This window comes from Triturus cristatus, chromosome 7 (genome assembly GCF_964204655.1).
Source record: "Triturus cristatus chromosome 7, aTriCri1.1, whole genome shotgun sequence".
Taxonomy (NCBI): Eukaryota; Metazoa; Chordata; class Amphibia; order Caudata; family Salamandridae; genus Triturus; species Triturus cristatus.
The window spans coordinates 967,869,102-967,884,035 of NC_140590.1; the positions used below are offsets into that span (position 1 = coordinate 967,869,102).

The 14,934-nt window shown below is 45.6% G+C and overlaps 1 protein-coding gene across 1 annotated transcript in view; it reads left to right on the forward strand.

Moving 5' to 3' along the window:
- TGFBI (transforming growth factor beta induced) overlaps positions 1-14,934 on the forward strand; it is a 234,077-nt gene that overhangs the window by 103,138 nt on the left and 116,005 nt on the right. The window contains exon 4 of the mRNA XM_085618009.1: positions 2,693-2,850. Coding sequence (XP_085474135.1) covers positions 2,693-2,850 — 158 coding nt within the window. The remainder of the gene's footprint in view (positions 1-2,692; positions 2,851-14,934) is intronic.

Here is a 14,934-nt window from a genome sequence, read left to right on the forward strand (position 1 = left end):
CACTACCGGACTGTGGCGCCGCCTTTATCCAGCAGGAAATACACCATGCAGATCCTCTACATATTAGGTCCACACTTTGGATCACATTCCATGCATAGCAGTCATTGCCTTTTTCACGCAGGGGCCATTCTGGTGTTGTCCATCAGCTTATTTAGCTATGCAAATCTAGCTGTTCTGCCCCTTATCTGATGGGGCCGCCCACACGATGTCCTACCACAGTCCGGGAAGCCGCCACCACCCAGCTTCACTCCAGGCACAGGCCCTGTTCTTGATGGGCTCACATCCCCACCAAATCACTTTGTTGAGACCAGGTTTAGGAGCACGCCAGGCAGCGAGAAATCCTTGGTAAGTCTGCTGCACATTTTCAGTGATTATGTAGCAGATGGTACTGGATGTCGGGTGTGGGCCGCAGAAGTCATGTTATTATGTGGCCATCTTTGTCTGCTTCTGGCCAGCCCCCCCCCCCACTGATTACTCATTTTAACTGTGCTTAAAAATCGTTGTCACTTTGTTTATCGTATGTCATTGTTTATTATTGGCAATTCCATAATTGCACAGTTTAAGTGTTTGGAGTTAGCTTAATTTATCCTTATGTTCGGCATTTTATTGTCAATCCACCCCCCTTCCCACCATCTTTTCTGTCTTCTCCTGCTACATCCTTTTGCAATGGCTAAATGTAAGGCCAAACAATCTTTGACCACATCCTCCTAATGTAATAGAACTGTATAGCGTGAAAGTTGACAGGGCATAAAATGTACACATTGAGGAAACAGTGTCATCTCTAAAAGTGGGGAAAGTGGCCTAGGCATAGCGCTAACCCCTCTGACTATCTTGGTTCATTGCCTTTCCATGGCAACTACCAGGGTTTAAGTATTTGTGTGGTGCACAGGCACTCTCTCTTCTTTCAGGCCACTTCCTACTATAAGGTGAAACCATAGCTTTGACATAGTGTACCGTGAGCAAACAGACCTTTGTGGAAGAGACCAGTATTGCAATAAATTAAGATATAGAATTAAAACTGGGGACAAGTTGGTAAAACTTTTAAATGGATTCAACTTGCTGTTGCTCTGAGAAAAGGATTGTCGGTTGTTGTGATCTTTGCTTATGTCATGGAGGAAAGGGTAATCAATCCCTACAGCGTGTTTACTGAGATCTAATACTTAGAAAAATTGACTGGGCTGGAGGTTGCAGACTGTGTATTCATCTATGTGCATTCATCAAATATAGAGATCACTGCTGGCCCAGCATTGATCTCTGAACCTTGATGGGAACTGCTGACATGGCGGTTGTTGTTAATGTACCAAATTATTGGTGAATAGCTGCAGTCTATTTTGAATGCCATTGATCAAACTTTACCAAAGTTTTTGTTTTTCAAAAACAAACCCACATAGTTGGGAGTTTGTTATTGAAATGCAAATAACTAATGACCCCCACACACAGGGACACTTATCCCTGGGTGGGGCCCAGGTTTTACTTGGTGGTGACAGACAGAAAAACAGGACATCACATTGCCCACCATAATTAGGGCAGGCAGTGTAAGGTCTTTCTTCTGACCTCTCATACTCCTTTAGGACCTCGGAGGAAGCTTTTCATTGACAGAGCAAACAGTGGTTCAGTTGGAACATTGGTGGTACTCCTTACACTAAATATGGAGGCAGACTGTCAGATTGGCTGAAAGGCTACTCTGCTACATTTGTGTTTGGGTACCCTGTCTGTCAAACTGTAAATCTGGCCCATAGTCTTTTTACATATTGAAAGAACATTATACCTAGTAGGTCAGCCAGCCTGTTTGATGGTCGAAAGGCTATTGCATCTGAGAAAAAGTCCTAGCTTAGCAAAACATTTATACTGACCAAGGCTCATTGTAGGGAACATTGAGGGCATACGTACAAATCAAAAGTCATCATGTTCCAGGGCAATTCCTACTTTTACATCAGGAATAGCATGACTCCCTTCATGCAATGTTCACAAATTATTGCAAAGATCCCTCAATATAATTTATTTTTAACCTTTGCAAGGTTCTGTCATTGGATGGCCAAATGCAAAATTTTTCTTTTAACGTGTATATGCTGAGGTTCAGGTGAGAAAAAGGTACATTTAACAATTTTTACTGCCCACTTAAATTCCAGATTTTCAGTGTATTTCCTTGATCTATTTTATTTTAAATACATTTTTTATATGACGTTCATTGCCTCAGTATTTAAACAAAGACCTAAGTTAAAGTTTTAAGCAATCCACTGAACATATTTACATAAATTTACTGGAATTACGGATGTGACATCACAGTTAATTTGTTTGCTGAGCATAAGGATGTTATATGATTCAAAATAAATGTCTGAAGTATTTGAAAACACTGAAAATGTATGACGAAATGATGTGTATAATCAAATATGACTATTTATGTGCTGCCTTTCCAACATAATATGAAACCTCAATTTTGGCAATTCTTTTTCATTCTAAAGGCAGTCAGATGACACTTACATCATCGAGCCTGGATTCTACTAAGGCCCAAACATCTGAACAATATAACAATGGCACCAAGTGTTGCATAATTTACGTTTACTTGCCTCATTTGCCACATAATTTAGTCAACTTTACCACATAATTTGGTCCTCTACTCCTGAAACCTTTCAGTATCCCTGGGTATTTTGTTTGTTTCAAACTGAACACAATCGTGTCATATCTTTTGCAGCGCTACCTCTTTCAAATATATATGAAACCCTTGGAGCAGTGGGTGCTTCTACTACACAACTGTACTCAGATCGGGCAAACCTAAGACCTGAAATTGAAGGACCAGGAAGTTTTACTATCTTCGCCCCAAGTAACGAGGCCTGGTCTGCCCTGCCTGCAGTAAGATTAACTATACTTATTCTTTTAAATCATTATTTCTTAACAAGTGTTGTCTTTCTGTGATGAAAATGAGGTTCTGTGTTTAAGCTGAAAAGAAATAGCAACTAATATATAGTATGCAAAGCATGAGAAGGTTTATTCATTCAACTTCAAAGCAGAGTAGAGGGTAAATGCCAGGTTATTTGTTTCACCTCAAATGAAACAAAAACATGGTTCTCAGGACGTGTTTAGGTAGCCACAGGGCAAGCAGGACCTACTGGCTCCTTAGCCTCTAATGGCCAGTGGTCTCTCCTACTATTGCTCTGCAGACTGAGCCTACTGCAACTCCTTCAGCCCTTGACTCTCAGTAGCGGTAAGCAATCATGGACTTTTCAAGGAGGTAGTGTGCTAACTCAGAACTAAACAATCACACAGCAAAGAAAAGCAAACCAGTGTTTTCTTTAAAAAAGATAATGATTTTATTACACATACCTAAAATGGAATGCTACACATGAGCTACTAACGGACACAAATCAAGGAACAGAATCTAAGGCTGCTGTGCCTTACAGTGCTGGCCATTCCCTCCTTTTACCTGGGTGTCCCTACTCTGGTGAAGCTAGGCAGGTTGTCCAAGGGGTTAGATTATCTATGCAGCATGAAACCAGACTCAGTTGCAGATGAACCCTGTACACAGTAAGCAGCACAGTGCCCTTTAAAGTTGTACCACCTGTAGTCCCCTGTGCTCAAATCATGGCTGGCAGGGAACCAGCTACCCACATATTGACTCCCTCCTGTTTCACGGAGGAGATGTGCTGTTTGCAGGAGCATACTCAGTCAATCTAGGCAGGCTGGTGCAAGAGAACACAAGGGGACCACCATCCAAGATCCTCCACCATGAACAGAGATACTTGGAGTTGCAAGAGCCTCAGAGGTCGAGGGATATGTGGTCTCTTTGCTTCTAGGCCACTTCTTGGTTACGTGATGGTACGTTGCAGGTGGCCCAGCCTAAAAAGAGGAGGAGAGGAGTCACAGCACCATAATAGACGGGTTTGGGCCCAGCTCTTGATCATGGCAGGAAGGACCTTCCCGGGTGCAATTCTTGATCACTGCGTTGCGGTCAGCCACACATCTTCACATAGTGATGAGCTTTGACAGAGTTGCAATCTTGGCACAGTGGCAAGGTCAGTCTCAATTGCACTTCTTGGTAAAGAGTTAAAGTCAGCAGTAGATCAACAATTTCAGTCTGGAATTGCACAACCGGTGAAACTGGTGCCCACCATCTCTGGGGCTCCCAGATTGCTCTGCTCTGTCTTCCTTCTCCTGGCAGACCTCAGCAGTACCGCGGCCTAGCTGCTTCTGGTCAAATGAACACCTCTACCTGCAAGGCAAGACCTCAGTTGATGTTCTCTCGCCTATGAGAAGATGGTTGTCAAACAGACACCGGCCCTGATTGCACAGCAGTCCTCTGAGCACTGTGCAGAGCACTCCGCTCCTTGGTCAAAGGGAACTTAAAACTGGAACAACAAAAGGGGCAGTGGTTCCCACATTTAGACAGTACAAGCATGCAGGAGATGCGACTTCACTCTCTGCAATTTGTGAACCGGTTTGAGGAGGGGGTGCAATCCTTTCAAGTGTCCGTTCCAGCTTCCTCTCCAAACACAGTATTTGAATAGAGTAATGCTCCTCACAGCAATATAGTGTTCAGGCACATGGAACAGTGATCAAGGTAAATACAAAAGGATGGCTTCTCCTAAAAGGTCCCTTTTGCCTTCAAGAACAGAGACTGCAGTCCCACACTCAACCCCCACCATCCACCTATTGGCAGCGCTACAGGAAGACTAATCAGGATCTTCACTCATCAAAAGGCCTAATTGAATTTCTAAAGGCGCCTTCTCTCATTTCTCACCCCACTGTCTCTGAAAACAACCTCCATCTCATGTTTTGCATAGGATTAGGTCACAGGCATCAAAAAAGGAACCCGCAACCCTCCATTACTTGCGGTACAAAAGGGGGTGGTGATGGACGGAGCATCAGAACCAATCAAACACTCACACCCAGTCAACAGATCTGGGTTTGATCCATCACCGTTCTTTAGCCCACTCTGCCACCCCAGTTCAGACATGGCCATATGCAAATCAGTCTGACCCTGTGCCTCATGGGAACAGTCCAGCCCGAACTGCTAAGCCATGCCTTCCCTGGACCCTCCATTACTTGGCTCACTCATAGACATAATTCAAGGTCACATACACAAAGACGCACAACATATATTTTGGTTGTTAGCACTATGATGGTTAGGACATAAAAGTAGAACTTTATAGAGATGGATCCGTAGGCCTCTCAAGTGATGCAGTACAAAAGTCTGGTCAAAACTACTAATTCACAAAATACAGTACACTGCCACCACTGACATTTTAAACCCATAACCGGGACAGTAGTTCACTGTCAGCAAAATGAAAGTGTGCTCGGTGCACCGCTCCAGGTAACAGGACAGGTACAGGACCTCCCTCTTGTAAGGGACAGGCCTCTGTGCGCACAGTAGATTAGTGTGAGGTTACGGTCAAAATCCAAAACCATGATGCCAGTTACTCACAGTCAGTCAGTTAAGGCAGTGCACACAACTGTACACCATGCACAGAACATTCAGAACAATGGGACCATCTCCACTACAAAAATAACACATTTGTGCAATTCTGTCATTACATTGAGATTATAGTATTTTGGAATTGTGCTTTTAATTGTTTTAACATAGAACATAATTGGGTATTGAAATTTTTATAGAAAATTTGAGCTACACAGATGTATGCTTGAGTAAAACACTGCTGCAATTGTTACAGAAGAACCAAGTTATTATCAGCTGCTCATTTGTACATTATGAATCAAACAGTGTTCCGAATAATACGAATTTCACTTTTCTAATTTCACTTATACTATAAAGTAGAATTTTGTCAGTGATGTGAAACTATGTAGTTGTGAGTCATCCAAAAAATAGTAAGTCTGAACCCTTAGATGCCTTCCTACAAGCTGGAGCGTATTTGCTACTTTTTGGAAGTCACAAACATTTGCAGTAACACACCCAGAAAGCTGTGCCACTCGCATCTTTCAATGCGACTTGACATTCTCGGGCTTTGCTATTTCCTCAGTGGAGATTATACACAATGCGCAATTCAAATTTGCTGCTCTGCCATACAATTGTGCATTGCTCATTTTTTAAACATTTTTTGTTTTCACTATGATGAAAAGATTTTTCACCATGGAGTAACGCCTTCGCTTACGCCTTGCGAAGGTGTGGGTTATTTGTTGCTCTTCTTACCATAGAATGGAACTTTAGCACCTTGATAGGGCAAATCTGCGTCTATTACCAGGGATGGGCAAGGCTTCGAGAAAACTTTGTGAATGCCCACAAACCCATGGTTGAGGGCATTCACAAACTCTCAACACCAACCAAACCCCCATCTAACCACCAACCATTACTTTTATGCCATTTTGGTATTCAAATAAATGGTACTAATGCATTTATGCCTGTTATTTGTCATTTGGTAGATAACAGGCATAACTTGAGTCCTTTTGGGCATAAATGTAAGTTCAGTTTAAAAAGTAGCTTTGTATTGCTGTTCATAACATGATCTCTTTGACCGGCATTCTAATGTGGGTGCAAATCCAATTTCTGGTGCAAACTCATGTTTGCACCTGAATTGAGTTTCTACCTCAGGTGTAGGTTGCCCATTCTACAGGTATTTGCACGCATGACATTCACCAGGCAAATCTGGTGTTAATTGTGTGGGCAAATTATGCAAAATGTAACTTTGAGCAGCCAGGATGAGGAGACATGTAAGCCTGGGTGGAGTTTGCAGAGTTGCTTTACGCGGAAACTATTCAAAGTGGCAAAAAAACTGTGCTGCGCTACGCTGAGCTCCACAAGCAGCGGAGTTCCATAGGAAAATGCAGTTTGTGGTGATTGCACAGTGCGGATGCTTGTCCTCACTGCAATCATCGCAAACGGCACCTTACTCAAGCCACAGGTTTCTCAACGCGAACAAGCAGTTTCTCATCGCGAGTGGTCGCGAGCATACGTGACCACTCGCAATGAGAAACCTGACCACCCTGCGTTGAGAAATCTCACAGGGATGTTTAATTTCCACGCTCACTCACCAACTTGATGTTGACGATCGCGAATGAGGAAAAATCTCGCCGGGAGGTGGATTTTCCTTGCTCACGGTCACCAACTTGAAGTTGACGATCGCGAGCGAGGAAAAAAACTCCGCTCCGCCACACGAAGTGGAGTTTTTCAGAGCTCCCCGTAACGCTGAGTGTGGGAAACTCCGCAAACTCCGCGAGTGGAGCATAGTTCACCGCCCAGAGTTAGAAACATGTATACCATCCCACAGTCCACAACGGTGTTCAAATAGAGCACTTGCAAAATACCACATTGCATGATATTTATATTTAGAAGGTGAGCATTTTGCACCAGATTAGCGTAGGATTCTGGACTCTCAATGAGCCCCTAACTGTCTGAGACACATTATTGACAGACATGGCAACAAGACCTTTATGCAACTTAATAAATGTATATTTACAGCTTTGGTATGTGTATGAACATAGAGAGACTAGTGGCATATTATACAATTATGAACCAAACTTTGTCTATGATGTCACTTGGAACTCAGTGGAAGAAAGTTCTGTATTCTTGACAGCTTCCAATCTACTTTTACTGGTATTATATACTTCCTATTTTTCCTGTATGCCTATCCCATGAATTAGTGAGACAGAGGTAGTTTTGCGAAACTAAGCACAATACCATCTCGTACCTTTCTCAGCTCCTTTGTCCTGTTCTGCACATTAGTAAATATAACTGCTCTACTGTCTTACTCCCAACACCCTCCTTCCATCCTCCCCACCTTTACAGAAACATAGTGAAAAAATTCATGAGTCCTCTGATCCTCCTTCACCGTTCTTGGCAATCTCCACCACTAACCTAAATATTTACAAAAGAGTCTGCCTTCCTGATACGCTGCCTCACCATAGTTAGTTAGAATTCTCCTTTCACTCTTCCCCAATTAAGGATTCTTTTTGTGACCTTTCATTGTGGTGCAAGCATGCCTGAGTTGGCATTAGGCAGCCCACAGTATGCAAGAAGCAAGGGCGAGCAGAAATGCTCTTTATCTTTGAAAATATAGAGCATTTATGCTCTCTTTCATGCAATGCATGAAGAGATGTGCCCTGCCGGATCTGTGGCTGGCATTGGAAATGATGTCGCGAGTCTATGAAGACCTGAGGCACACATAAATGATACAGAAGACAATGAATGTCATCCACAATCAAGTGCATCTTCGAGTCACTGAAGAACCTCATGATGTTGTGGATCATTCTAAGCTTTAGCACCAGTTTTACTATTCTTAGGTAAAACTTTTTTTAACTGCTCTGACATCAAATCAGTGAATAAAAAGCTTTCAAACGCAGTGTTCACCAACATTGCTCTCAGTGAGAGACATATACAAGATGTTTTCCATTGAGGAGTTCCAGGTGCTAGGGTTTTCTCTGATGTCATGTGGAGCCCCAAAGTTGATGTAATTTGGAAATGGAAACCTCATTATTGTCAGTGGCAAATGAAAAGTTCCATGTTGCGTAGCACTATCAATCTTCTCCCCTTCCTCAGTTGACCCATGGATATATTGTTCAGACATGGTGGAGCTATGGGGCATGCACCACATGTATTCACGTTCTTCACCCTTTTTGCGTTCCATCCCATTTATATCTGATGCCCAGCTACCTGTCTCACCAACCCCTGGCCATCTTCTCCTTTCCCTACCCAAGTATAAAAAAAAGTGCCACCCTTCCTTACACTACAACCATTGTTATTTGTTTTTTTAAACTTTATTTTCCATTTATTTAAACACATATAAAATATGCATATAAGTCACCTCGTTCATCATGTCGTAAAGATTCACCTCGCAAGTTCTACATGTATATCTCGATAACACAATAACAATTGTAGTTGGCACGGCTAGTAGAATGAAACATCGTAGCTGTAAATATCTTTTTCAAGAAGCCTTGCCTCTAGCCCAATCCCAGTTCTTGACACAGATGCACAGGATTCTTTACTCCTTATCTACATTTAGCAAAGGCACATAACAGTACAACATCCCAAGTTTTTGCCCTCAGTGTATATGTTAATGATTCTGATTACAATCACCCCACTCCCTCAGGCACAATACCGTTTTCTGATTGAGAGTTTGAGGCCTGCTTAGCCGCTTCCACATATGCCCGAAATGGGCCCCTTATGTCTTTGGGGCAAGACATGGAAGGCATGATACTGGCATAGGTCTCTGCATTCACATTGCAATAAGCTAAACTGCGTAGCCAGTCTTGTACTTCGGGTGCTTTTTCCCTGCCCCAGTGTATAGCAACCTCACTTTTTGCCATCAGGAGTCCCAGCGACGCAAAGCGTCTGATCTCCTTTGGGAAGTTCACTGTGTACCCCAGCAGTGCCACTTCTGGAATAGGATTGAGAGGCAAGTCGACCATCTTCCCAAGTGTAGAATGGATGTCTCCCCAATAAGTCTGCAATCGGGGGCAAACCCATGCCAGGTGTGAGACATCGGCATGATGTGCCGCGCATTTTAGATTTGCATGTGGCCTAGATACATCTATCCTGTGTGCTTTGGCAGGTGTAAAATAGGCCCGACAAAGAAATTTAAAATGAAGCAGTTTGTGCCTGATGTTAAGATAGATTTCTTTGGTGGCCGCACAGCATTTGGCCCATTGTTCATCCGTTATTGGACTGCCTAAGTCTGTCTCCCAGTCTAGCCAGTGCTTGGCATCACACACCGGTCTCATATTGGCGCTAGCTTTATACATTTTAGAAATGAGACGTGCTCCGTCAGGGTTCTCGATTATTAGTGTGAGTGGGGGAAACGATTCTGGTTCGATTGGAAACAGGGAGAGTGTTGCCCGCAGGGCCGATCGCATTCGGGTCAAAACAAATCGAGTCCTAAAACTGCTGTCAGGGTACCGTGTATCGTCCTCTAATGAAAATACAGGTCCCTCAGGTGCGATCGCAATGTCCGAAAAAAGCCATCGGTGACAGGTATCGGGATGTTATTGAAGAGATATAGGAATTTGGGAAGTACGACCATCTTTAGAATTGCTACCCGACCCGCCAGTGATAATGGTAATCTCAGCCATCGTTCCACCTGTGTCTCCAATGTATGAACAGCTTGCCCGTAGTTTAAGCGTATAATTTGTGTGGTGTCTAAGTGGATGTGAATCCCGAGATATTTTACTGAGTCGGAGCACCATTCAAGGGGATACTCGCAATCCCATGGTTTAGTGCTCACGGTTAAGGGAAAAATTATGGACTTATGCCAACTTATGCCCAATCAGGAGAATCTGCCAAATCGAAAAATGTGCCTAATAAGGGGCACTAAATTAGTTTGGGGTTCCCATGGTATCATCTGCATAAAGGGAAACAAGGATAGGGCCAGTGTTAAACTGCAATCCTCGTTGCAGGTGGCATTCTTGGAAATGCAGAATCAGCGGGTCCATTGCCAATATGAGCAAAAGCGGAGACAAGGGGCAGCCTTGTCTAGTCCCACGGAAAAGTCTTGTCGTGGGACTGCCGTAGAGCAGTGCAGTAGTGGCTATGAAATCCAGTGGCATACCCATACATTTCATCACTGCAAGAATAAATGGCCATTCCAAGGAATCAAAGGCTTTCTCCGCATCTAATAGTATTGCGGCCGCAGGGGTTCCCGGGTTGGTTCTGTGAAGGACTGCAAACAGCGTCCTAAGGTTCAAGGAGGTGGACCAGTGGGGCACAAAGCCAGACTGCACTGGGGAGATAAAATACTCCATTAATTGAGACAGCTGATTCGCAATTACTTTTGCTAATATTTTATAATCTAAATTCAACTGGGATAGTGGGCGATAGGACCCGCAGAGTGTAGGGTCTTTGCTGGGTTTGGGGAGTAGGATGATGGTGGCCTTGCGTAGTGTGAGGGGGAGTGTCTGTTTTTCCAATGCCTCCGCATACACCTCAATTAGTTGCGGGGCAAGAAGGTCCTTATATTCTTTGTAAAAATCACCCATAAAACCATCCAACCCCGGGGCTGTGGAGGCTTGGATGGCGTCGATGGCAAGTGTGGCTTCAGCCATGGAGATGGGCTCCGCCAAGAAGTCTTGCATATAGTTCTCAAGGTAAACCAGTGCGATTTCAGAGAGATAGTCGTCCTGCGCTGTGTTATCAGATCCCATCCTGGAAGTTTACAGTGTGGTGTAATAGTCTAGGAACTCATCGCGAATATCAGATGTAGTGGTAAGTGTGTGTCCAGTGGTGGAGTGGAGTTCAGTGATGTACGATTTGCTGTACGGCGACCTCAGCATTTGCACCAACACTCTCCCTGGTATCTCTCCTTCCCCATAATGCCTGGCTGAGTGGTATTTCCCCAGGTACAATATCTCCCAGTCCGCGGTGTCTTTGTATTCAGACAGAAGGGCTAACCGCTTTGCCTGACCCATAGGGTCCAGTGTCCCCGCGGGGTTGGAGTCAATTGTAGTGATGTCGCGTTCAATGCGTGTCATCGTGTTGCGGAGGTCCCTGAGTACCCCAGCGTGTTTAGAGATACAAACACCACTAATAACTGCCTTGAATCCCTCCCACAGCACTGCCCAGGAGCTCACGGAACCGGTGTTGATCTTGAAATAGTCTTCAATGGCTTCACGTATTTCAGCCTTAAAAAGGTCGTCATGTAGGGCTCGGCTAGGAAAGCGCCATTGTCTTTTCCCCGGCTGTAGGACTTTCAAATGTAACACTATCGGAGAGTGTTCCGAATATGTCCTAGGGAGCGTCGTAAGTGAGTCAAACCGGTCTGTAAATTCAGGGGAGAGCAGCCAATAATCAATCCTGGTCCAGGTGTTATGTTGGCCAGAATAGTGAGTGTATTCAGTTAGAGTAGGGTTTGGTTTCCGCCATATATCTGTGAGTGCTGCTCGCAGAGGTCCCTCTTTGCTCGCCATGCCCGTGGTTTGGTGTCACGGGCCCGTGAGGTGCTGTCAAGCTTAGGGTCAAATAGTAAGTTAAAGTTCCCTCCCAAGAATAACTTGTGAGGCACTTTCTGCGCCAGCTGGGCACTCAAGGGAGTCAGTGTTCGGGGCATAAACGCTAACCAGTGAAACCCTGTGGCCACTGAGGGATCCAGTGACCATGATGTATCTGCCCTCTGGGTCGCGAACAACATCACTAAGACTAAAGGGGGCTCTTTTGTGTATTAAAATGGCTGTGCCCCTAGCATAACTGCTGTAGTTGGCAAAGAACCTGTGCGTGCCCCAGGCGGCGCCGAATTGTGCTGCGTCTGTTGGGGGGGAGGTGTGTTTCCTGCAAATAGGTTATGTCTACCTTGTGTCGAAGCAGGTAGTGAATCACCTGCCGTCGTTTACAATTATCATTGAGTCCCCTAACATTCCACGAAACCAGGAATAGGGCCGAGGGGCCTTCAACGTTACCCAGCCATGCCATCAGAGAAGCGTGTCCAATCAAACTTGGCAGAACAGCGATAAATGTCCAACATTTCTAGCGATAGTGAACAAAGGTGCAAACTAAAACTATTGAATCATACAAACCAATCAACCTCCCCACCCCCACCCAGCCACCTTTCAACCCAAATGAGGCCAAACCTCTTTAAGCAAGCTGACAAGAAGTACAAATCTACTTTAAGCTTGACTGATGTGGCCCAAGCATACTACCCCAGTGTGAAGAAGAACAAACTCAACGGATTCACCATGGGGGGTGGCAACGCTGGGCCGATAACCAGCCAAATTACGTAATAATGCAAGATAAATAACATTTTCCCAATAAAACACATTAGAATGATTGAAACCAAGAAAGTGCGCTAACCAGTGCCTGAGTTAGAAAAGAGTTCTGCACTAGCATCTGAGTCGCTATGTGGCGAGGAAGGGAGGCTTTCTCCCGCGGAGGACTGATTGTTCCATTGTTTATATGTCTGGCAGAATTCTTGAGCCTCCGCTGGAGTGTCGAATATGCGGGTCCTGTCACCCACATCAATTCTCAGTCTTGCAGGGTAGAGCATGCCATATTTGAGGCCTAGGTTTCGCAGAGTGGCGTTTACCCCATTAAATTTACATCGGGCATCCTGAACCATCGATGTGAAGTTCGGATAGAAGGACAATTTCGACCCCTGACAGTCTAAGTCTCCACTTTCTCAGGCCAGCCTCAGCGTTGTATCACGGTCCCTGAAGTTCATGAGTCATGCTATTATGGGTCTTGGGGGAAGACCAGGATTAGGTCTCGGGCCCAGTGACCTATGGGACCTCTCCACCACGAAACCAGCAGTAAAGGACTATTTGCCAAAGAGGTCGGTGAGTAGATTTTCCACAAAAAGGTCCATGTGTCCAGTGGCTGTCGTCTCCGGAACCCCCAGGATACAGACGTTGTTGCGGTGACTACGAGCTTCCAAATCTTTTTATGGCGACTTCCTTGAGTATGCGTTCCACGCACTCCAGCCTCTTGAGGGAGTGAGCAGTCCCATCCTCAATGTTGCAGATGCGAGCCTCCGCAACATCCAGTCTTCGATCGTGGACCTGGATTTTAACCCCTAGTCCTGCAATGTTCTTATCCAGCGAATCAAAACGAGAGTCTAGGGCCTTGAATCCTGCCCTCATTTCTTACCACATGGAAGTAGAGGCCGCCTCAGTGGTCGCAGATTGGTCCATGACGTGTGTGTTGTCGGCCATTTCAGAGGATTCCAGAGGCATTTTGTCTGCTATTTGCTCGAAGGGGAGTGTTCTCTGTTTGGGATCGTTGCGGCCCATGCCGCACTAGGGGGCTCCAGGGACCGGTGTGGCGCAAAGGTCTGAGCGCAAGGTGATGATCTTGAGCATCAGGCCAGTTGCAGAGGGCAATGAGTAGTGGTGGGCGATGAGACTCTAATTGCGCAGGGTGTTCACTAAGAGTTCTGCTTGTGTGACGCAGAGATGGAGACGAGAATGTCCGCTAACAAAATGGTGTACCCGGGCCTTCTCCAACCCTCCGAGTAGTCTGATTGTAGATTTATCGCAGGGACCAGGCGTGGAAGTCCTACAAATTGCCAACACCAGTAGGGACTGCGGGGGGGTCGCAGAGCGTTTGCACTTTCCTTCAATGGGAACCGCAATGACCAGGCTCCGGGCCAGTGCATGCACGCAGGTTTCTTCAATTTGCAGTGTTCAGGCGGCCTACTTTGATGCAGTTTATGCCAGGCGTGACTCTGTAGGCTCTTGAGGAGGGGATTCCCAGGTGCAGTGCAAGGAAGGCCTCAATCCGCTGCGGAGCGGCTGCAGAGTCGAGGCACAGGTGGCCCGCGGTGTTCGCACGGACAGTCACGAGCTCGGCGGGCCGTATCTCTGCAGCTCGGGCTTCTACTCATCATAAATTCATCTCCGCTGGCTCAGTGCACATTCCAGAGACCAGCACTGTGGTTTTGGGGCAATAGTCATTATGTATTTGCGGGAGAAATGTTGATGAGCTGGATCGCCCTCCGGAGCTTCTCTACCAAGCGGCCATCTTCGCCGCCGGCTTGGCCACGCCCCCTACCCTACAACCATTGTTAGTATCTTTACCTCCCCTCTATATATTCCCAAAAATACTTGCCAACCTGCCTCTCTGTCAATCTCAATAACATCCTCCCAGAATTCACCCCATTTTTTTTATAAAAGCATTTTGCAACCCTCTACCTCCACCCTCAATAGCCAGGGGCGTAACACAGGCCCCTGCAACCTCTGCAGTGTGGAGGGCCCCCGAGCTGCAAGGGGCCCCCTCAGCTCAGTACTCAGGCCTGAGTGCTCCAGATTAAATCCAGAGCGGGCGCCCCTCCGAGTACATTGCAGGGGGGGCTATTAAACTTTAGTTACGCCACTGTCAAAAGCTACCTTCCCTGCTCCATCTCAATATTTTGAAAAATTCAGTCATTGCTGTCCTGCCACCACCCTCTGAGCCTTCCCTAACCCCTCGCTTTCTGACGGACCTGCTCTTCCAGTGCCCATGATGACAGCAGCTCTCACTGCGTAGCATCAACATGAATTGACGTCTTCTTTCAGCAAATTTACAGGAGAAAG